A 23,352-nucleotide genomic window follows, 5' to 3' on the forward strand; every position below is an offset into this window, starting at 1 on the left:
ATTCCCAGGGAAGCTCAGTGCCTGTTTTGATAGCATCTGACATACCATGTGCCAGGATGAGAAATACCTCTGTAAATGACTTGTTGCCAAAACCAAGATCCCAGGAACACCAGCCTAGCATCTCTGCAGAAAGGCTTGGAGTGGGGATGCTATGACCTCTAGGTAAAGAACGAGTGACTGAATCTGCAGTCTGCAGCCAGCCAGAGTTGGGGACCTTTCTTTTGTTGGCTGGTTCTAACACCTAATCTCACCAAGGAACCTCTGTTAGAAAGTGAATAATTCATGTGCTCTTCCTCTATGGCGTTTAGCAGCGTAGGTGTCCTGCCAAGTCAAACAAAAGTGATAGAGACGTGCAGTTAGGGATTAGTGCAAATCAGGACTCCTACCTGATGGGATTTAGCTCTGTTCAGGCCTCTATACTGCAACCTGGGTGATCTGAGGGTCAGAAAACCAAGTGCAAAGGCAGGGCTCAGGCTTCAGTAAGCATCACATTGGAGTCATATACATAGCCTGTCTTTTATTTCTCCTTGAGCTTTTTAGGAGAGACCTTCGGAGATAAAAAAGATTTTGAAATTCCAAAAATGATGTACAAAATGGGTCCTTGTCAAATAAATCAACCAAGAAAAACAAAACCAGCAAAGAGATTGCTTTTTTTTTCCAAGGGCTGACTCAGAGATCTGTTTCTGTAGAAATGCCTGTGAATCTGTCTTCCGGACCATCTGCAGGAATATCATGGAGGGAAAGGAGGAGGCTGCAGGCAATGGGGAGGGCTGATAAATGGGTCCTTCACCTTTGTTTCTGCCTCTAGAGGCTGTGTACAAGGTACGCAAAAGAAACAGGCTTTTGACATTGTAATCATACCTCGTCTTTTACTAAGCAGTCTTAAGAAGATATATCGGATTAGGAAACGGCAAGATCATTAGCTTTGAAGCTAAAGAGAGCTGCTTTCAAATCTTGCCTCCACTTCTCACAGCAATGAGACTTTGGTCTCATTTAAGCTCACTGGGTCCTTTTTTTAACTGGTAGAATGGGACGATAATATGCACACCATAGAGTAACAGTAAGAATTAAAACAAGAAATATATATTTGTCAGGCATACAATAGGATATCACTACAGAAATTAGATGGCATATAGAAAATTACTATGATAGGAGATCACCCAGCTTACCAACATACTGTATTTATTCCACCTGGTTCCAAATGGTTTGTCCATTTTAAATTTTTTATTATTTATTTATTTTTTTGAGACTAGGTCTTGCTCAGTCTGGAGTGCAGTGGCAAAATCACGGTTCACTGCAGCCTCGACCTCCTGGAGTCAAGTGATCCTCCCACCTCAACTTTCCAAGTAGCTGAGACTACAAGCGTGCACTACCACACGTGGCTAACCTTTTGTATTTTTGTAGAGATGGGGTCTCACCATGTGGTCCATACTGGTCTTGAACTCCTGAGCTCAAGTGATCTTCCCACTTCAGCCTCCCAAAGTGTTGGGATTACAGACATGAGCCACTGCACTCAGCCAGGCCCATTTTTAAAATTATTATTCTTCTTTCTTTATTGGAGAGAGACTCACTCTGTTGCCCAGGCTGGAGTGCAGTGGTGTGATCTCGGCTCACTGCAGCCTCTGCCTCCAGAGTTCAAGCTGTTCTCATGCTTCATCCTCCCAATAAGCTGGGACTACAGGCGCCGGCCACCATGCCCAGCTAATTTTTGTATTTTTAGACATGGGGTTTCACCATATTGGCCAAGCTGGTCTCAAACTCATGGCCTCAAGTGATCCAGCCATCTTGGCCTCCCGAAGTGCTGGGATTGCAGGAATGAGCCCCCACGTTTGGCCCATTTTTAAAAATTAAATACACACTTTAAAATATGTAACACTTAAAACGTATATATTTTATGTAAATTACATCATAAGAGAAAAGTACTTCCTACTAATAAGGATACTCAAAATAATACGCTGCTGGGAATTCAGCAAACGTTTCCTAAGCACCCACTATGTGACAAGTCTTGTATGACAACCAGGGAGAGGCCAAGGCTCTACGAGAAGTGTTTTACAGACAGGTCCATCACTGGGACAGGGATGTGGCCCCCACAAGGTAACTACTAGAAGTTTTTCTAGATTTTTACCACTCCCACTGCAAGTGGTGGGGAAGAGAGCAGGCTGAAGAATAACCCAACAAAATCTCTCTAACTGGAGATGTAAGGACAATGGCAGGGGCAACACAGAGCTCCCAGGTCTGGCTGCCCCTCTCTCAGTGCTCTAACTGGGATTCCAAAGCAGGACGCTGCTCACTCTCACAGCAAACATCACCAAGTGTGGGTTCTGGCCAGGCACGATGCTGGGTACCAGTGATACTGTGCTTAGCACAAATATGGGGTTTCCCTCTCAGAGGCCTTAGTCTAAGGAGGGAGAGAGATGCCAAGCCAACATCACTAACAAAGGCCCCATAAGACTGTGTGAGACCAGAGTGGGGCCACGCCCGAGGGGCAGGGAAGGCTTCCCGGAAGAAGTGACTGTTTGGAGCTGAAAAATGAATGGCAGTTGCCACAAAAGAGAAGACAGGGGGTGGGCGGTAGGGGGTGATTTCCCAATAGAGGGAAAAGTAGAGGTGACACTAGAGAGGGAGGCAGGGGCCAGGGGCCAGGTGCTACTGAGCCCTGAGCACCATGGCAGGGAACCAAAGTTTGGTTTCTAAGAGCCAAGGGAAGCTGAGGAAGGGTGTTAAGCATAGTCTGTGTTTGGGAAGCTCACTCTGGCTGCTCTAGTGTGGAGTACATTGTCTGTGGGGCCAGAGTGGAAGCAGACAGGGAAGAGAGGAGGTCTGCAGTCCTTTGAGCAAGAGAGGATAATGGCGTGGATGAGATCAGCACAGTGGATAAGGAGGCAAGGGGAGAGGGAAAGGCCAACCGTAGAAGGCAGCTCCCCCATCTCTGCCCTCCATACCCCACTTTAGTCTCTGCCAGCCCCTGGGTGTAACGACACAGATGTGGAATCCCCATCCTTATGCCCACTAACCACTTACAGCTGGGCAGCAGGCGCTCTGGAGACACAGAGCCGGAGAGAAACCAGAGCTCTCAGGAAACTGGGGAGAGGAGTAGGGGGGCAAAGCTGAATGGCTGGGCTTCTGGGTCAGAGAGTCTCCTGCTGAGGCATACCTTTGGGAGACCTTCGACTCCTCTGCAGCCCCTTTTCTTCCCCTGACCCTTCCCACTTCCAGGATTGAACAAAAAGTGACCTGATCCCCACTACCCCCCTACTCAGTCCAGTCACAAAACAAGAGTCCCTGAAGGCCTAGAACACACTAAAAGGGGCCTGAGCTTTGGTCCCAGGTAGCAGTCTCTGATCTTCAGGACTAAAAACAAATTGGGTGCCTTCACCGACATTGTTTCCTCATCTGTCAAATGCTGATAATAGTCCCCACCTTGCAGGATAGCTCAGAAAATGAAATCAGACAGTAGACACAAAGCACCAAGCACAGTGTGAGACACAGTAGGTGTTTAATAAATGTAAGCATTATTCATGCATTCTAGGGGTGAGGTTAAGGCCAGAATCAAAACCCCTACCCCATACTATCCTCAGTCCCTTCTCTTACTCTGTCTCTATCTATAGAGGTGGTAACAATGGGTCTCTGGAGGCTCAAAGACTCAGGTAAGATTCACTTTCAGTTTTTTCCTAGAATTGTGGCCTAGATTCACTTCTATGTTTTACAATGTGGGACACTGGAGGGGGGTATTTTAACACCCGCACCAAAGGGGATGCCTCAATGGGATATATACTAAGGCTAGACTGACAGTGACTTCGTCTGCATACTTCACACCCCTCGGCCCTGCCTCCCTCAGTCCTATCACTAAAGCCCCCACCCTGTGTTTGTGTCTGGGGAACCCACTAGCATGGAAAAGGGTGGGTTCCAGGCAACCACAGGTCTACAAGATAATGGATAAGTGGGAGGGGTGGAAGCCACAGAGGAGACAGGGCCACCCCTAGTGGGCACTGGCATATATAGGAATGGGAGGCACAGACTTAAGCATGAGGTAGGGAATAGCTGAACAGTCTGTCTTCTAATTTACACTTGCTTACATTCTTGGACAAGATTTTATATACTAAATTTTGCCACTTAAATCTGATAATCAGGATGATGATATAGTTAATGGTTAATGCATATTATGGGGACTGACTTTGTGTCAGGCACTTTGCTAGACACCTTACATGCGTTATCTTAATTAGTCCTCTCAACAACTCAGCGTAGGTATTAGGTTGGTGCAAAAATAAGTGTGGTTTTGTCATTATTATGTTTTTTTAGAAAGTCTTGCTCTGTCACCCAGGCTGGAATACAGTGGCACGATCTTGGCTTACTGCAACCTCCCCCTCCTGGGCTCAAGTGATTCTCCTGTCTCAGCTTCCCCAGTAGCTGGGATTACAGGCACGCACCACCACACCCAGCCAATTTTTCTATTTTTAGTAGAGGCAGGGTTTCACCATGTTGGCCAGGCTGGTCTCAAAGTGACCTCAGGTGATCCGCCCACCTCGGCCTCCCAAAGTTCTGGGATTACAAGCACACGCCACCGCGGCCAGACCTTTGTCATTACTTTTAATGGCAAAAGCTGCAATTACCTTTGCACTAACCTAATACTTCTATTACCCCCTTTCGCAGATGAGGAGATGAACGCACTTGCCTAAATCTGCACAGCTGGCAGAGGAGGAGCTGAGATTCAGGCAGGGGGAGCCTGAGGTCTTAGCCTGTGCTCCTCATCTTCAAGATGATGTCTAAAATATCAGCATTTTAGCAATACAGGTGGGGGCACTCTGCAATCTTCTAACTTTATCTTATTTGATCCTAGAGAAACATGTCTAAGTAAGTGCCCAGGTTCCCAACGGAAGGCCTGATGGCATGCTTTTTCTAGAAATGACTATGATGGCCCTACTGAATCAATTATAAATGGTACATTTGTGCACTGTACAGTATACGGTTCTCTGGTGTGTACATATATCACATAAATAAACAGTACAAGAACCAATCACATATATTTAATTGCATTTTATTTACTTAGGAGCTCCTGGGAGAAAAACCTAGCAGTGCTGAAGAGCGACTGTGGGACTTTGAGGAAACTGCTGGAAGAATACTGGGTAGAGAACCTGAGGCCGAGAGTCAAAAAGGTCTCCCCAGGGGAGAAGCTGCCATTTAAGAGAGATTTTCTAAAGTCACCAAAGCAGGAGAACATAGTCTGAAAACACAAAAGCTGCCAGGAAATGAAATTACTGGGTGACAAGGAGTGACGACTGCCCGGAGAAATTCTCTAAGTAATGACACGGGTGCCGTCATCAGGGGCCTCAAACTGTTGGAAGCAATGCAACACCAGAGCCTTCCTGGACTTGCTTTAATACATTTAACATGTCAATCCCCCTACAGCACTCACATCTTGGAGACAAAGTGTTTAACAACATATACTTCATGTGTGCTTGTTTGGTGCTTTTCGGTCTCTGGGCCTCTAAAACGAAATAGAACATTCAAAATACAATTTTTTTAAAAACATGAGAATTAAAGCATACTGGAATGTCTTCCTTCATTTTCCTGCTCTGAAAGCTCCTAGGAATCTTCCTAGTTAGAACCTTAATTATGGAAATTCTCATTTATATTATGTGATTTATTTAAAGCCTTGTCTTTCCAAGAGAATAAAATCCTGGTTTTGAAGCACCTCTCAAAATAATTTATTCTTCTCCACTGACTAACTGCTTTGGCCAGAAATCATGAATTTATAGTACATTATGCCAAAGCAAAACACTCTAATAACTTAATCAAACATTTAAAATCCAGCGCACAGCCATATAATATACAGAAGCAGTTCTCTCAGCTCTCTCGTTAAAGGTCAATCACCATTTTTATTCCAAACCTCCACATCTTGGAGAAGCCGTGCGCACACACACAGATTGAGAGAGAGACAGAGACAGAGAGAGAGAGAGGGAGACATAAGCATTTTGAGATTCAAAACTTGGCTGACATATACCCAGGCTCACAACAATTCTCCTTGTTATGCTTTGAAATGCAGAAGTCGATCCTTCAGCTATTTTTTTTCCAAATTCTACCAAAAAAATGGGATCTAAAGAATAAAACAAGACTAAAATCTAGTTTTTTTGATCTTCAAGACATTGAGGGGAAAGAGCGAGGCCCAACTCTCAACAGATTAATGTGGGCTTACCCACTAAGGATAGTAATATAGAAATAAGAACGATAACTCGCATTGTTTTGTCTGTATGTCTTTTTAGAGTACTTTAACACATACATACTTTCTGACAACACCCTCGTTCCTATCAGACATAAAAGACTATTAAGTTCATTTTTCAGATGAGAAGAAGCATGCTTCAGCAGCTTCTGATGGGAGAACAGGGAAAGAATGCCAGTTTGGTATGTATTTGGCATGGGATGTTTGACCTAAGAGATGGACTAAAGCCAATGAGTAAAAATGCAAAGCGTACTTAGTCAAATAAATTCCTCTCTCTCTCTCTCTCTCTCCTTATTCATCACTCTTCGGCCGTGATGATGATGAGGGAGAGGAGCAGTGCTGAAATCACTAAGTGATGGCTGTGCCGATCTCAAAATGAAGCACTTCATATGGGTAATCTCATAAGAGCCTCATAAAGTGGGTTAATGGAGGCATGGCGTACATGCATTTAACTTGTAAGTGAACTTGAGCATAGGCACCCAGCAAAAATTAAGGGGGAAGGAGTAAGAGAAGGTGAGAAATTCGAGGTGCCGAAGATCCTACAGCCATTCTTCTCAGTGAACCTGTGCCCGCAAATGACCCTGAGATGAGGGATGTGAATCTGCTCTTCCTTCGGTCTCACAGTCCTCATCTGCTGCTCACTGTATGAGCATTTCATGGAGTGTAATTTCAGTAATCAGTGGTACTTCTCAGTATACATGGCCCTACATGTCTTGTTTCTAGGAGCTATACCTGTCAATCATTTTGAATATATTCTATTTTTATCCTCCATGCTAACTCTACAAACAGGTCTCTCTTTAAAAGGTAACTCCACTGAACAATGATTAACCCCATTTAACAGATGTTACTCGCAGCTGCTAAGAAAGTTGCCTGGAATCTCATGACTGGTAAGTGAAATGAGAAGATTTATCCAGATTCAAATCCAGGTTGATCCTAACTCTAAAGTTCATGCTCTGAATCTCTGCATACTTAGGCTAGAACCCACTAAACCCCTAAGGAACATAACACACATAACAGAAGCCGATTCCTCTCTACTAGGAGCAAAATAACTCTTGCAGTAATTTAAAAGAATATATTTGCCACACATATGCATTTAAATATGTAATCTAATTATTTGTTTCACATCTAATGAAAGAGTAAATGGAACTCTGGGTTAGAGCTAAAAACGTCATGGTTTTTCTGTTCTTTGGAAAAACGGAGCTAACACACCAAGGCAACTTAAACTTTAAACGTTGCACTCTGCATTAAAATTTCATGAAAGTCAAATTCCTTTCTAGCCTATTTCCTTTTCTGTAAGAGGAGGAAATTGGATAATGCAATATCTCAATCTCCTTCTGACTCCTGAAGGTTGTTTTCTTTTCCTGGTACCTGGATTCAGAACAGTCCTGGATTCAAATCTCAGAACGGTAAATTTCTTTAACTATCTGACTTTCAGATTTTTTCCTCTGCTAAAATAAAACTTTTTTTAAATATGCATCTTAAAAAGTTTTTAGTCACGAAAATGGTCAAACTTACAGAAAAGGATAAATGTATTTTGAGTATCCCTATATCCACCACTTAGATTCAACAATTATTTTCATTTTGCTACATTTGTTTTATTTTATTTACTGAACCATTTTAAAGTGCAGCAGATCCTTGAATAATGGCATTTCCTTCAATGTCCCTTCATTGTAACATTGATTAGGAAAAAAATCACTTCCCAGCTGAGACCACTGTCTCTATGGAGTTTGCAATGTCCCATATCTGTATGGGTTTTCTCACAGCTTCAAGTCAGAGCCATGCATGAAATTTGGTTGTTATATCTGTCTCTTGAGTCTCTTTTTAAAATAAATTTTTTTGAAGTATAACACGTACAGAAAAATGTACAAATCAAATTTGTACAGCTTGAAGCATGTTCACCCACTGAACAGATCCATGAAACCTCTACCCAGATCAAGAAACAGCTGATGACACACCCCAGAAATCCCTTAGTGCCCCTCTCCATTCGCAACTCCCCATTGCTTACCACTACCTCGGCTTTTAACACCATAGATTAGTTTTGCCTGCTTTTGAAGTTTACACAAATGGAATCAGGTAATATATATTCTTTTATGTCCGGTTTTTGTCCCCGATTATGCTTCTGAGATTTACCATGTGGTTACAGACAGCAATTTTTTTTGGCGCATTGTTTTCATTTTCTACCAGTCAATTCCATTACGCGAATACACCACAATCTATTGATTTATTCTAATGTCAACGAGTATTTGGCTTATTTCCAGTCTGGGGCTATTACAAATAGTGCTGATATGAACATTCCTGTGTATGTCTTTTTGTAGGGTATGTACCCAGGAGTGGAAGGTACATGTACATTCAGCTCTGGTTGGTACTGCCCATATTCGAGAGTAACTGTATCAATAACTCCCGTAACAGTATATGGTAAATGCAGTTGTTTCACTTCATCACCAACACTTGATATTGTAAGTTTTAGCCATTCCAATTAGTGTGTGGTATGTGTCATTGTGGTTTTATTCTATATTTCCCTAAAGACTAATGACACACTAAGCAACTTTTCATACGATCATTGGCCACTTCTCTATCTTCTTTTGCGAAGTGTCCAAAACTCTCACCCATTTTTCTACTGAGTCATTTGTCTTTTTCCTATTGATTTGTAGGAGTTCTTCTCAATTCTAAAATAAGTCCTTTGTCAGTTATATGCACTGCCAATATCTTCACCCACTCTGGGACATGTTCTTTCAATAATGTATTTTGGCGAATTATTTATTTTAATGTAGTCCAAATCATCTTTTCTCTTTAGCGTCTTCTGTGCCTTGCTTATGAAATATCAACTACCTCAAGGCCACGAAAATATTCTGTTATTTTTTTGAGATGGAGCCTTGCTCTGTTGCCCAGACTAGGGTGCAGTGGTGCGATCTTGGCTCACTGCAACCTCCGCCTCTTGGGTTCAAGCGATTCTCCTGCCTCAGCCTCCCGAGTAGCTGGGATTACAGGCACATGCCACCACACCTGCCTAATTTTTGTATTTTTAGTAGAGATGGGGTTTCGCCATGTTGGCCAGGCTGGTCTCAAACTCCTGACCTCAGGTGATCCACTCGCCTCAGCCTCCCAAAGTGCTGAGATTACAGGCACGAACCACCACCCCCAGCCAAAAAATATTATTTTCTAGAAGTGTCTTTATCTTTCTACAATCCACTTGTAATTGATTTATGAATGGCATTGGTAGGGATCAACAGAAAAAGTTTTCCATATGGTTACCCAATTACTCTAGCACAGTTTTTTAGACAGACCATCCATTCCAGGTGGCCTCACAGAGCCACCTTTGTTACAAATCAAGTATCCTTCTATATCTGGGTCTTCTAGACTGTCTTTGCTTTTCTTGGTCATTTGCATTCCTATATAAATTTTAGCATCATCTTAATTTCCACAACAACAAGCTGCTGGCATTTTGATTAGGACTGCCCTGAATCATCAATTTGGAGACAGTTGCCATATTTGCAATGTTAAGTATTCCAATACATGAACACCATGCAGCACTCCATATATTTGACTCATCTTTAATTTCTTCCAGTAATGTCTGTCTTTCTGTGTTAAGGCCTGTGCATCTTTCATCAGATTTATTCCTAGGCATTGGTATATATACACACATATATATTTATTTTGAGACAGAGTCTCGCTCTGTCACCAGGCTGGAATGCAGTGGCACAATCTTGACTCACTGCAACCTCCGCCTCCTGGGTTCAAGTGATTCTCCTGCCTCAGCCTCCCGAGTAGCTGGGACTACAGGTGCGCACCACCATGCCCAGCTAATTTTGTATTACTAGTAGAGATGGGGTTTCACCATCTTGGCCAGGATGGTCTCGATCTCCGGACCTCGTGATCTGCCCACCTCAGCTTCCCAAAGTGCTGGGATTATAGGCATGAGCCACCGCGCCCGGTCGGCATTGGTATTTTTTGGTGCTATTGTAAACATAGTTTTTTTTTTTTAAATTTCCCAATTGTTTGTTGTTGGTATATAGAAATTGTATTTTTTTTTTTTGGTGTATTGACCTTGTGTCCAGTGACCTTAGAAATCTACTTAAGAATTCTGATAGTTAGGAAGAATAGCTAACGTGTGCTGGGCTTAATACTTAGGTGATGGGTTGATACATGCAGCCTTTGTGCACCTACCAACACAATTTACAATCTAATGTGCCACCATGGCACACGTTTACCTATGTAACAAACCTGCACATACCGCACATATACCCCGAAACTTAAAATTTAAAAAAGAATTCTGATAGTTTATGTGTAGATTATTTTATATTTTTCATGTAATCAATCATTTAAATAATGGCACTTAAATTTGTTTTATTCCAATCTTTATATCCATTCTTTTTCCTTGGTTCTGTGGTTTTTTGGCTCCTCTCTCTCCTTCCCTCCCTTTTCTCTCCCTTCCTTCCTTTCCTATTTTTCGAATCATTGCCAGAACCAGAATTTCCAATACAGTATTTAATAGAAGCTATGACGGCAGGAGTCTAGTTCTGTTAGGAGAAACGTTTTCAATATTTCACCATCAACTTCGATGTTTGCTGTAGGTTTTTTAGGTAAAGAATTTCCCTTTTATTCTTAATATGTAAAATGCTTTTAAATCACAAATTAGTATTGAATTTTATTAAATACTTTCTTCAGTATCTGAGAAGAGGAAATGACTTTTCTTATTTCTTCTGTTAATGTGATTAATTACATCTTTATTTTTGAAACAATAAAAGTATATTTGTTGTTCATGTCACAGCCAAATGCAGGTCAGCAGAGGCCCAGGATCCTTCTACTTTGTAGCTCTACATCCTCCTTAGAGTGCTGTCAATTTAGCCAACATAGGGAAAGAGTACAAGTATGGAGGGTCATGAAGGGCATGTCACTTCTACTCTCATTCCATAGAATTCCAGACGCAGTCACATTTCCGCACCAGCTTCCAGGATTTTTGGAAGTGTTGACTGTGTCTGTCCTATACCAATGTCTCTCCAGTCTTTTGGTTGTATGAAGCTTGTTGTTTTTGTTTTTTCTGAGATGCAGTCTCACTCTGTCCCAGGCTGGAGTGCAGTGGCACAATCTTGGCTCACTGCAACCTCCACCTCCTGGGTTCAAGTGATTCTCCAGCCTCAGCCTGAGTAGCTGGGACTACAGGCGTGTGCCATCACACCTGGCTAATTTTTTTTTTATTTTTGGTAGAGACGAGGTTTCATCGAGGTTGGCCAGGCTGGTCTGGAACTCTTGACCTGAAGTGATCTGCCCACCTCAGCCTCCCAAAGTACTGGGATTACATGGGTGAGTCACCGCATCCAGCCTGAAGCTTGTTCTCTGCAGACTCCTTAGAAAGTGTCCATGGGCACCATGAGGCCTAAGTTCTTGAATATTCATAATAGGTAGTCTGCAGTCACTGCACTTGAATGTCAGCAAGGCTAAATATAAATGCTGTTGTTCACATTTTATTTTTTTAGGTTATTCACTTGTATTCTGACATAAGGTTTTGGCATCAAAAAGTAGGCAAGAAATCCAATTTTCTTTCATTATGAGTCTCTGATTGAATGCTTAAGGACTTTTTCCTTTCAAATGTAATAGTTTTATTAGAACATATTTTGTTTTGACCCCTCAGAGTTGACTTTTCCAAACATTCAGTGCACTTCCACGAGGTACCTTCTAATCTTTTAAGAACATTTTCTTGAATAGTAATTATCAGTACTATCAGTTTTGTTTTGTTCCATTGTTTTCTTCCTCAGAGATTCCTATTATAAGTTTGTTAGAACCTCTTTGCCTAACTCTCACTTTCTCTTAAATCCCTTTATCTCTATATTAATTTCTTGTTGACTTAAGAATACTCTTTCCATCTTCTATTTCTTTTAAAGCAGTATTCATCCATTTCTTTTTAAAATCCATCTAGATTAAAATATATGTATGTATTTTTGGCATAAAAAACATTTATTTTGCTCGTAAGTCTATAAATCAAGTAGGGTTTCATGGGTCAGCGTAAAAACTTTTTATATTAGAACAGATTTTGATTTACATAAAAGCTGGGAAGATAGTACTGAGAGTTCTCATATAGCCCATACCCAATTTCCCCTATTAACATCTTATATAATACAGTTGTCATAATTAATGAAGCAATCCTGTTGCATTTATTATTCACTAAAGTCAATACTTTTTTCAGATTTTCTTAGTTTTTACTTTTTGTGTTTATTTCAGCATCCCATCCAGGATATAACATTACATTTAGTCATTATGTCTCCTCAGGCTCCATTTGGCTGTGACAGTTTTTCTGATTTCCCTTGTTTTTCATGACCTTAACAGTTTTGAGGAGGGCTATTCAGGTATTTTTTATGAAGTTTCTCAATAGAGATTTGTCTGATGTTTTTCACTTAACACTGAGATGATGGGTTTGGGGGAGGAAGATCACAGATATAAAGTAATATTTTCATTGCATCATATCGAAAGTACATACTATTAAATGATTTATCAATGTTGACACTGACCTTGATCACACGGCTAAGGTGGTGTGTGTCATATTTCTCCATTGTAAAGCTACTGCCCACTCCCTTCCCTTTTCACATAGAACTCTTTCGAAGGAAGTGTCTCTGTGAAGTCCACATTTAAGGAACAGGGAGTTAGGTTCAATCTCCTAGAGGGCAGAGAACCTACACAACAAATTAGTTAGAATTTTTCTGTATGGGATCTTTCTCTTTATTCCATTTATTTATTTACTCATTTATTTCTGTGAGTATGGACTCATGGCTATTTAAACTTTGGTAATAATTCAATAATTATTTTGTTACTCAAATTGTTCCAGCTTTGGCCACTAAGAATTCTTTGTTTGCTTTTACGTCCTTTTGACATACTCCCCAAATTGTGGGGTTTCACATTTTGTTTTGAGCGCTCCCTTTATGGCACAACAACATGCCTCAGTCCTAGAATAAACCATTTTTCCAAGACGCTTTAATTCCTTTTTGTGGGAAAATGATTTTAAAAATCATCAGCTGGGTGCTGGGCATGCTCATTGCTACTCCAGTGTTGTTGCTTCCAGGCCCTCTTGCTGACAGAGCAAGAAAAGTGTTTTGTTTGTTTGTTTGTTTGTTTGTTTGTTTTGACTGAATCTCACTGTCACCCAGGCTGGAGTGCAGTGGTGTGATCTCGGCTCACTACAACCTCTGCTACCTGGGTTCAAGTGATTCTCCTGCCTCAGCCTCCCAAGTAGCTGGGACTATAGGCACATGCCACCATGCCTGGATAATTTTTTGTATTTTTAGTAGAGATGGGTTTTCACCATGTTAGCCAGGATGGTCTCAATCTCCTGACCTCGTGATCCACCCACCTTGGGCTCCAAAAGTGCTGGGATAACAGGCGTGAGCCACCACACCCAGCCAGAGCAAGGAAATATTTTTTGCATATTAATTCATATAAATACATGTATCAAAAATATTTCTATGTATATATTCATCGATATTAAATAAAAGTACCTACAGTAGGCTAAACATGAGTTGATACTGATGTCTCAAACTCTAGTCCATTCCCACATATTCTAGCTTTCTCCATTGTTTGTTTCTAACCACCCATTTCAACAGCAAGAAATCTGTCCTCACCATCCACCATCTATTGTTCAATTCCAGTATACGTGTACAGTGTCTCAGAACTGTTAACCCATATCCCCAGGGGAAACAACTTTACCAACTAGAGTACAGTTCTTCTGTGCAGTTCCTTTTGCCTTTAGTCTTACAGACTCCACTCATTTCCACAGCTTAGGTCAGCACCTTTGCTCCCTCAAGTTCAGTGACGCTGATGCATACATTCATCACAGTCTGCATTCCATCCTGGGATACCCCACTCTCCTACATGACTTTTTAAAAATTTGCATGCATTATAGTTCACTCTTTGTGTTGTAAAATTTTATAGGTTTTGATAAATGCATAGTGTCACATATCCACCATTTCATTATCATACAGCATAGTTTTACCATCCTAAACCCCACCATCCCGCACTGTGCTTTATTCAACTTTCGGTTCCCTCTTCTGCTCTGAATCCCTAGCAACCATAGATCTGGACTGTATAAGACTATGTTTAACTTTTTAAAAAGCTGCTGAACTGTGTTCCAAAGTGGTTGTACCATTTTGTATTACTGTCAGCAATGAATGAGAGTTCCTGTTACTCCACCTCACCAGCAATTAGCATTGTCAATTTTTTAAATTTTCACCACTGTAATAGGTGTGTAGCAGTATCTCACTACACACCTATTTGCATCACCCTAATGAAAGAAGCTGTTGAGTATGTTTTTGTATGCTTACTTGCCAGCTGTATATCCTCTTCAATGAAGTGCCTATTTGAATCTTTTGTCCATTTCTTTCCTTTATAGGGGGAGAGTGGTATCTGCTTACTGTTGAGTTTTTAAATCTCTTTGTATATTTTGCATATAAATTCTTTATCAGATACATGTTTTGAAAATATTTTCTTTATAGTTTTACATTTTACATGTAGGTCTATGAATCATCTTGACTTCAATTTTGTGTAAGATGTAAGATTTGTATCCAGATTCATTTTTCTGTATCAGCACCACTTGTTGAAAAGATTATTCCTTCTCCCTTGAATTATCTTTACACATTTGTCAAAAATCAGTTGACTGTATTTGCATGTGTCTATTTCTGGGCTCGCTATTCTGTCCCGTTGATGTGTGTGTCTATTTTTTCACAAATATCATGCTGTCCGGATTACTATAGCTTTACAGTAAGTCTTGAAACTGGATAGTGTAATTTCTACAAGTTAGTTTTTCTTCAGTATTGTATTGGCAGTACTTATTTTGAAGTACTTCTATTGTTAAGTTCTTTTTTGAGTTCTTCACCCCTCCTTTCAAATCCTACATTTCTCTTATTAAATTTCTGAGTTTTTGAAATTCAGACTTATGTTGTTCTCTTATAATTTATATGTTCTTAAATTCTTCTAGCCAGTTTTCAACTATTCTATTACAGTTTATTTGCTTTGTGGGTATCTCCTTTTATATGTTTTCATTGTTTCTAAGAAAGTTCTGCTTCTCATACTTTTTCTTATTTAAAAACCTTTATATGGGCTTCAATCAGAATCCTTTTAACTGCTTATTTTTTAAGTGAAATAAATTTCCCTGTAGTTTTAGAATGCAGCAGTGAAAGAGCTTTTTTTTTTTTTTTTTAAGATTTAAGACTCTAGAGCTCATTCTGGTTTTTGCAAAGCAATGAAAAACATGGCCTTGTATTTTCCAAGATTTGACTCTTCTGGTGAATTCTAACATTATACTTCTCAAGGAGTTCTCTTTTTATTTCTACTATTGTTCCTTTTCTGATCAACTGCTCCCAGAAGTTTCTTACCAATGTTAGACCTTTCCTAGGAAAAGAGCCTCATTTTTGTTTGAAGAGTTTATAGACCCCAGAATGTTCCAAGTATTATCAGTCATTATTACATCATGGTTCCTTTGTACTTACCATGAATTGGATCTGATAGAACTCTCTTCTATATTTTGCAGCTTTTCTCAGATTGGCCACTGTATTTTCCAATGAGTAGAGATGGGTAATTTAAGGGATGCCCTCTTCTCAGGGTCCTAAGAACCACACCTGCCTTCCCTCTGCTTTCTCCCACACAGATGAGATACCACAACAGTCTTGAAACCATCTACTGGGGATTCACTGAATTACTGCTCCAACTAATTTTACTATAGATGTTGTGTATGTCTTTGGTTTTGCTATCCTAGTTTTTCAGCATGTTTTTATTTGAGAGGTGAAATTTCCACTATTAAACCAACCTTGCCTTCTTTGAATAAGCCAAATTTGGTTGGAATATATTATCCTTTTCACGTATAACTGAATTCATTTGCTAGTATATTGTTAGGAAATTTGTAAAAATATTCATGAATCACATTGGTTTATATTTTTTTCTTGAAATGTCCTTACTGGGTTTTGTTCTCAAGGTTATGCTGGCTAAATAGACAAATGTTCATTCTTTTAATAGAATGAGTTTGTATTAAGTTGCTATACTTTATTCCTTAAAACTTTGTTAGAATTTATTGCTAAAGCCATCTGAGCCTAGATTTTTTGATGGAATGTTTTAAGTATTTAATTTCTCTAATTGATATAAGACAGATTTTCTATTCCTTCCTGTTTCTATTTTCAATTTCATTTACTCTTTAAAATCATTAAGATAAACTTGCTCAAAGTCTGCTCCTATTATCACTTTAATATTTATAATATCCATACTTATATCCCCCTTTTTATTCTTCATGTTGGTAATTTAGTCTTTTGTTTTTTGATATGTCTTGTCAGTGTCTGTAATTTTAGTTGCTTCAAGAATTAGTTTGGCTTTTTAGAATTTTTCTATTATACATTCATTTCTATTTCTTATACTTCTGCTCTTAATAATTTCCTTTCTTCTGTTCTGTTGTTCTTGCCCTAACTTTGTAAGGAGGATATTTTAATCGAGATATGTGCTTCTTTTAAAATAGATACTATACATAATATATACCATGAATTGAATAATATAGCTTAAAGACTATACATTTTCCTCTGAGCATGGCTTTGGCTGCAGTCCACACATTGTGAGACATTGTATGTTTATTAACATTCAGAAAAATATGTTCTAATTTCCACTGCGATATGTTCTTCAGCTCGGAGTATTTAGAGGTATATTACTCAATCTCAAAATATTTTGGATTTTTCTACTTTTCTTATTAACTTCTTGATTATTCCTGCTGTCAGAGAACATGCTCCATATGATATCCTTTGATATTTGTTGACTTGCTTTCTAGATCAGTACATAATAAAACTTTCATATGCCCTTGAAAAGATGTCTATTCTATGTTGTTTAGAGTGTTCTCTATATATCAGTTACATCAGGTTTACAAATATTGTTATTTACTATTCCATATTTTTACTAAGAATTGTACCTCCTTGTTCTATTAATTACCAAAAAGTGTATCTTAACTATGCTTATAAATTTGTCTATTTTTTTTTAGTTCTGTCAATATTTGCTTTCCATATTTTCAGGGTATGTTTTTAGACACATACAAATACAGATTTGGTATATCTTCCTGGGATATTTACTATTTTATCATTAAAAAATTCCCCCTTTATATCTAATATTTTTTCTTTAAAGTCTATATTATCTTTAATAGAGTGACACTAACCTTTCGGTTAGTGTTTTCATGCTATCATTTTCTTTTTTTTTTTTTTACTTTCAAGTTTTCTCTATCCTTATGTTTAATGTTATTCTTTTGTAAAAAGTATATGTTTGGTATTTTTTAAATACACTCTGACAATCTATGTTTTTTAATTGGAGAATTAGTGCATTTACATATAAGGTAATATGATATATTCATGTTTAAATGTATCATCTTTCTGTTTGTTATCTATTTCTTCTATGTTCATTTTCCTTCCCTTTTATCCTTCATTTTAATTCATATTTTGTATCATACTGTGCTCCTTTCCCCTGAGAGTATCATAATTTTTTGGCTTTTTTTTTAGAGGCTATGCTAATTTCAACATACATCTTTGACTTAATAAGGCAATAAATATTAGCACTATTACTTCCTGAATAATTTAAGGATCTTAGAACATTTTAATTCCATTGACCCTTCCAATTTTGTGGTACTGTTTCTATTCTATTCTAAGCTTTTTTTGAACTTAAAAGTCAACTCCCATGTTTTTCTTGACATTGACTTTTTTAAAAGATCAGGGCAGCTGTCTCAAAGAATATCCCACTTACAAAGTGTGTTTGTTTCCTCTTGGTTTAACTTTTTCCTGTATCCCATCCACTTTCTGGCAACCAGAAGTGAGATCCAGCTAAATTAGGTTTAGGTAAATATATTAAGCAAAGTACTTCGTAGGTGATACTTTGAGTTTCATATTTTATCACATCATATTTTATGATAATTCTAACTTCATAGTATTCTTGCATAGATTACATGAGATGGTATCTGTAAAGTGCCTGACATGCTATCTGACAAATGATAAAGAGCAGAATTTCTCAACTTTGGCACTAGTGACATTTTGGGCTGAATAATTCTTTGTTGTAGGGCCGTCCTGTGCATTTAAAGATGTTGAGATATTCCTATACCCCATCTGCTGGGTGGCATCTCCCAGTTGTGACAATCAAAAATGTATCTAAACATTACCAAGTGTCCTCTGGAAGGCAAAATTAGGCCCAGCTTAGAATCACTTATATAGAACAAAAACTCAAGTGCTTTAATAAATATTCCTCAAGCACTTACTATCATGCCTTGCTCAATGCTCAAGTCTGTGAGATTAGGAGCTAAATGGGACATGAATCCTGACCTCAACAGTCATGGTTTTGGGAAGAAACAATCCAGAAAACAGGGAATTAAAATATGGTGTCATAAGTGCTGTGATAGGAAGACACCTGTGTTATGAGAGTAGGGGCAACTAACTCAGCCAGAGGCATAGGGTACTTTCATGGGGGAATAGAGAATTCTAAGTTGAGACCCAGAGGACAGACTTCCTTTTCCTTTCCCAGGAAGACCCAAGAGAACAAACCAATAATGACTACTCAGAGTGGAAATAAACCCTCCAGAAATGAAGTATTATAACCCCTATTATTTCCAGGCTCTATCTTAGACTATGATCAATAAAGATGTATCTGTTACAAAATACAGAGACACAGATAAGGTGAGCCAGGAGTAAGAGCTAGAAATGGCACAATCCACCGTCATATTATTAATAGCAAATGTATTATGTTTTCCAATTCTACACCCCCAAGTCTGTATGAAAACAGAACGAATAACCAAAACCAGATTAACACCTATCAGGATCAATGTCACGCACATCCCTTCTTGCTAACACTGAAAGGTATTATGAGAATGACTATTCAGCTGTGTATATGAACCCAGCTGCCTGTGTTTCTAATCTTCTTCCTGATTAAGTACTTCTTCAGATCACTTGCAATAGAAGTCAGAGATTGGCCAACTGTTCACTAAGCCTGTTTCCTCTACTTCCTGGGCACAAAGCTCAACTACCTTTCCTCCCGCCTCTGTAGTTTCCTGTGGCCACATGACTGATTTCTAGCCTAAAGTATGTGAGACTGGAAGTGACATGTACTTCTTGAAATCTGCAAACTTCCCATGTGAAATTTTTCATGCTGTTTTCTCTTCTTCTGGCTTGATGCAGACAAACATTGGTACCTTGGAAGCCAAGATTTAAGGAGGGTAAAGTCGAGGAGAAGAAGAAGACTTTGTCCCTGAGTCTCCACTTGGAGGAGAGAGGCCTTATCAGGAATGCCCATATTGGGTTTTACATGAATAAGTAAACGTCCGCTGTGTTAAGTCACTGAGATTTGAGGGTTTATCTAGCAGAGCAGCTAGCATTACCCACCTAATACACCAACACGGAGAAATAATCAGGTTTCCTCTGCAACTGTAATCCATTCAGTTCCCCAGACATGCATGGGTATTTCAGCCTTGTTCACCAAGCCAAAGAAAAGAGGCTTTGCCAAAATATTTCATCGATATTCCCTGGAGTTAAATGTTTATGCGAGAGGCTACTCTCAGGGCCCTTACTAAAGATCACACTTCATCTAGTATCCGCTGCACATGAGTATGAAAGAACATCATCTTTCATGTCAGACAGAAGTGGCTTTGAATCTTGGCTCCCCTCCTGACCGTTCTTTGACTCAGTCTCTCTGGGTCTGTTTCTTCATCTGCAAAATGAGGGTAATTACACCTCATAGGAATTTTGTGGCAATAAAAAAATACAAATAGCATGTAAAACACTGGCGTAGTTCCTGGCATGTCCAAGGTACTCAATTAGTTCCTTCCCCAAAACCAGGAAATTAATGAATTGGGAATTGTTTTCACTCTTCTAATCAGAAGGCTAAGCAAGGGGTGGCCTTTTCACAAAGGACCACGTATTGATCTTTCTGTAGAAATGCTGAATATTTCATACAAAGGAACCAGGTTCAACAAATACTTTTATGTTCTCTTTGGTCTAAATAAGAAGAACTTGAGTGTTAAGAAACTTAAAAATAAACGTGTAAACAGAGACAACATTCATTCTTTTTATAACTATTTTCCCTTGCAAGAAATAAATGTCATATTTTCAAACCAACACCAGCAGAACATATGCTGGGATTTGACCCAGAAGGAGAACAATAAATGAGACGGTTCACACAACAGAGAGCGAGGAAAGCATTTTTCTGGGTAATACTAACTGACGTGCAATGGGGACCTTCCCTGTTCTTATGTGGCCCCAGATAAATTGACTCCAGGGGAAAAGATGGCACATCTCAAAGCTAACTAGTCAGGGACAAGCACACCACCTTACCCAAGCCCCCCTCTGTAAATGAGATTTGGCAACCAGATAGGTAAACAGAACACAGTTCTTCTAGGGAAGCCAGCAGAGCCGTGAGCTGTTGCAGCTTCATCCCTCTGACTGCAGAAGAAAGAGGCTGAAATGTCAGGGCAACCAAGATTCAGAGAGAACTTTGAAGAGAGCCACCCACCAGCATGACTAAGTGCTCTTGGGGACAATCCCTGCTCAGAGGGCAGAAAGCAAATATCCAGATGTTATGAGCTGCCAGATGTGATTAACAGAAGAAAGGTGAAGTTGCCTACTTAACCATCTGAGCAGCTCTCCTCAAAGTAATCCAAGAGTTTTCTGCAAAAGTATTCATCAACAAAACAAATGGAGGCTCCAACCGTCTTCCATTCCCATCCCTTTTCCTCTTTCCCTCTCATTGAGTCAGAACAGTGGTCTATTTTTAAACCACTGGCAATTCATTCTCTCGTGGAAACGTGGGGGCTTCTTGACACAGGCTGATGCTCACTCACAGGAGATACAAGCGCGCTGAAGGCTGCGCCCACTCACCAGTCCTTCCTCTCCCCGCAAGAGTGGGGCAGAGAACACTCAGGGAGGAGAGGGCCTCAGGAGGGAGCTTCTGCCCGTGCAGAGGACTAGGGACTGTCTGATGCCAGATCTCATGGCAGGGATAACTGCAGACTTCCCTCCTCCGTGGAAGGGAAGGTTTACACTTGGGTAAAAACCAGCCCCTTATACAGGTACCAAGACAGAGCTCAAGCCTGAGAAGAAGGGAAACAAGCCCTGAAAGCTGATTCTAGCAACTTTTACAGAAAAGGAGTGTAAGTGGATCTCAGTGTTTCTTTAACATGCATCTAATGTGCCTTAAGTATAATAGCAAACATTCTATTTAAACACTGGAGACCTTTTTTAACAAGGTTATAAGGCCAATTTACAAAAACAAAACAAAACAAAAAACACTAAAATTAAATAAATACTTTAAGAAAGGAGGCTGTACTGTACTTACAGTCGCTCTAGCTGCTTCAGGTCCTGGAAGGCGCCTCTCTCGATGACGCTGACCTGGTTGTCTTCCAGATGCCTACAACCACAGAGACAGCAATGACTAAGGACAAAGCTGGGCTCAGGGACCCTCATACTAGGCTTCATGCCATGCAGGCATGGTCACTCAGCCCTTCCCATGATTGTCAGGGTCCCTTCAACTGGGATCAGTCTGATGGGACAAGATAACTCATATCCCAGCTTGGTGTCACGGTAACCAGGGTTTTGCCGCCTGCACACTTCTACCTGACAGATTGGTTTCCATGCCTCTATTTTAAGAATGTTCTCAGTAAATGTCCCCCCAAGCACTGCAGGATGTTGCGCAGAAAAGGAAGAGGTAAAAGCTGCTCTTTATAAAAACCACACATAGATTCAGCATCTCTTCCCTGGGAGCTCCCTCCTCCAAGGATTCAAAAATACTTCATTGAAAAGGGCCTTCCCAGCTCACCCTAGTAGAAAGGGTGAGGCTATTGTGAAACGACTGGCTGTCGCTAAGAAAACCAGCCTGGTCCCAGGAACTCCTCTCACCGAGAGCCCAGCTAATCCCAATCTCATGATGATGGTCCTAAAAGATCAGGCTCCTTCCCTCCAGCCACACGCTTCACTCACCTGCCTAAGTCCTCCAAGCAGGTGATTACAAATCCTAAACTCTCTGTATAAGTGAGTCTGGTTCATGCACGGAGTATATCCAAAGAATTTAGCATATAATGAAATGTTTGTTTCCCTAACTTAAAAAAAAATGGCCGCTTAAATGGATGAGCTGAACAGCAGAGAAGAGAAGCAATGAAGCTATGTAGCTTCCATTGGGGGCTGACCTTAGGCTGGGAAATGACACAGATTGCACATGGTGGCTGAATGGGACTTAACGGGGATGCAGTTGTGATTGGAGAATGTTTCTTTAGAAAGTGGAGTTTCGGAAGGGCTGTGGATTCCTCTGGATTACTCAGGAGGAGAGGTACCCACAAGCACCTAAGCAAATGGCAGATGGAGAGGAAGAGCAACCCTCGGAAGGCTGCATCTTTATATCAAACTGAATGCTCCATGACAGTCTCTCCCTATTAGATGTTTCATAACCTCCTGCACTTCTCAGCCTTAACACTTGGGCCCTTGTGTTTAGTTCCCAAGTCTATCTTCCCCACTATGCCTAAGGAGCAAGAAGATAGACATTCTGTCCATCATCCTACTCCCAGTCCTAACACAGTTGCCTAGCACAGCAGGCACTTCATAAATGCTTACTGAATGAATGAAAACCTATAGAAGACTTTGGGCCATGGCACACACCGATTGTATATGTGTCTGGGACAGGTAACTGTTTCGTTTGGGCTCGATGATATTTTACATTTTTGTGAATTTGTTGCCAACAGTTGAAAATCAGGATATTTCACATGTACTACACACCCACACCCCGCAAAAGAAACTCCTTTTGAAAAATCAGCTCTCACATTTCCAAATATCAATTGACCAGAAGTAGAACTGGTCAGGCGAGGGTCCCCAGCCCCACAGTTTGCCATGTCCTCATCTGCTCTGCTTCTCACATTTCTATTACTTCTGGCCCCTTACAAGCTCCTCACTTAACACCTATAGAAACGATTGAAGGGAGAGGCTAAAAGACTTGCTGGAGGAGAAATTATTTATGCCAATTCCCACAGCCAGGTAGGGTGGGCCCTCTAACTCCCAGTCTGGTGAGCATAGTAGATTTAGTTTAGAAGCCCTGTTTTGCTTGCACATTAGCTGATGATATAAGAGTGGGTTAACTAGCCAACCTCTCTCAGATTCAGTTTCTTCATTTGC

General features: G+C 40.1%; 1 protein-coding gene across 1 annotated transcript in view; it reads right to left on the bottom strand.

Annotated features, from left to right (window-relative positions):
* Positions 1–23,352, bottom strand: part of SLIT3 (slit guidance ligand 3) — a 636,316-nt gene that overhangs the window by 558,016 nt on the left and 54,948 nt on the right. Inside the window, exon 3 of the mRNA XM_019028107.3 lies at positions 21,530–21,601. Within this exon, the coding sequence (XP_018883652.3) occupies positions 21,530–21,601 (72 nt within the window). The remainder of the gene's footprint in view (positions 1–21,529; positions 21,602–23,352) is intronic.

This window comes from Gorilla gorilla, chromosome 4 (genome assembly GCF_029281585.2).
Source record: "Gorilla gorilla gorilla isolate KB3781 chromosome 4, NHGRI_mGorGor1-v2.1_pri, whole genome shotgun sequence".
Classification (NCBI taxonomy): domain Eukaryota; kingdom Metazoa; phylum Chordata; class Mammalia; order Primates; family Hominidae; genus Gorilla; species Gorilla gorilla.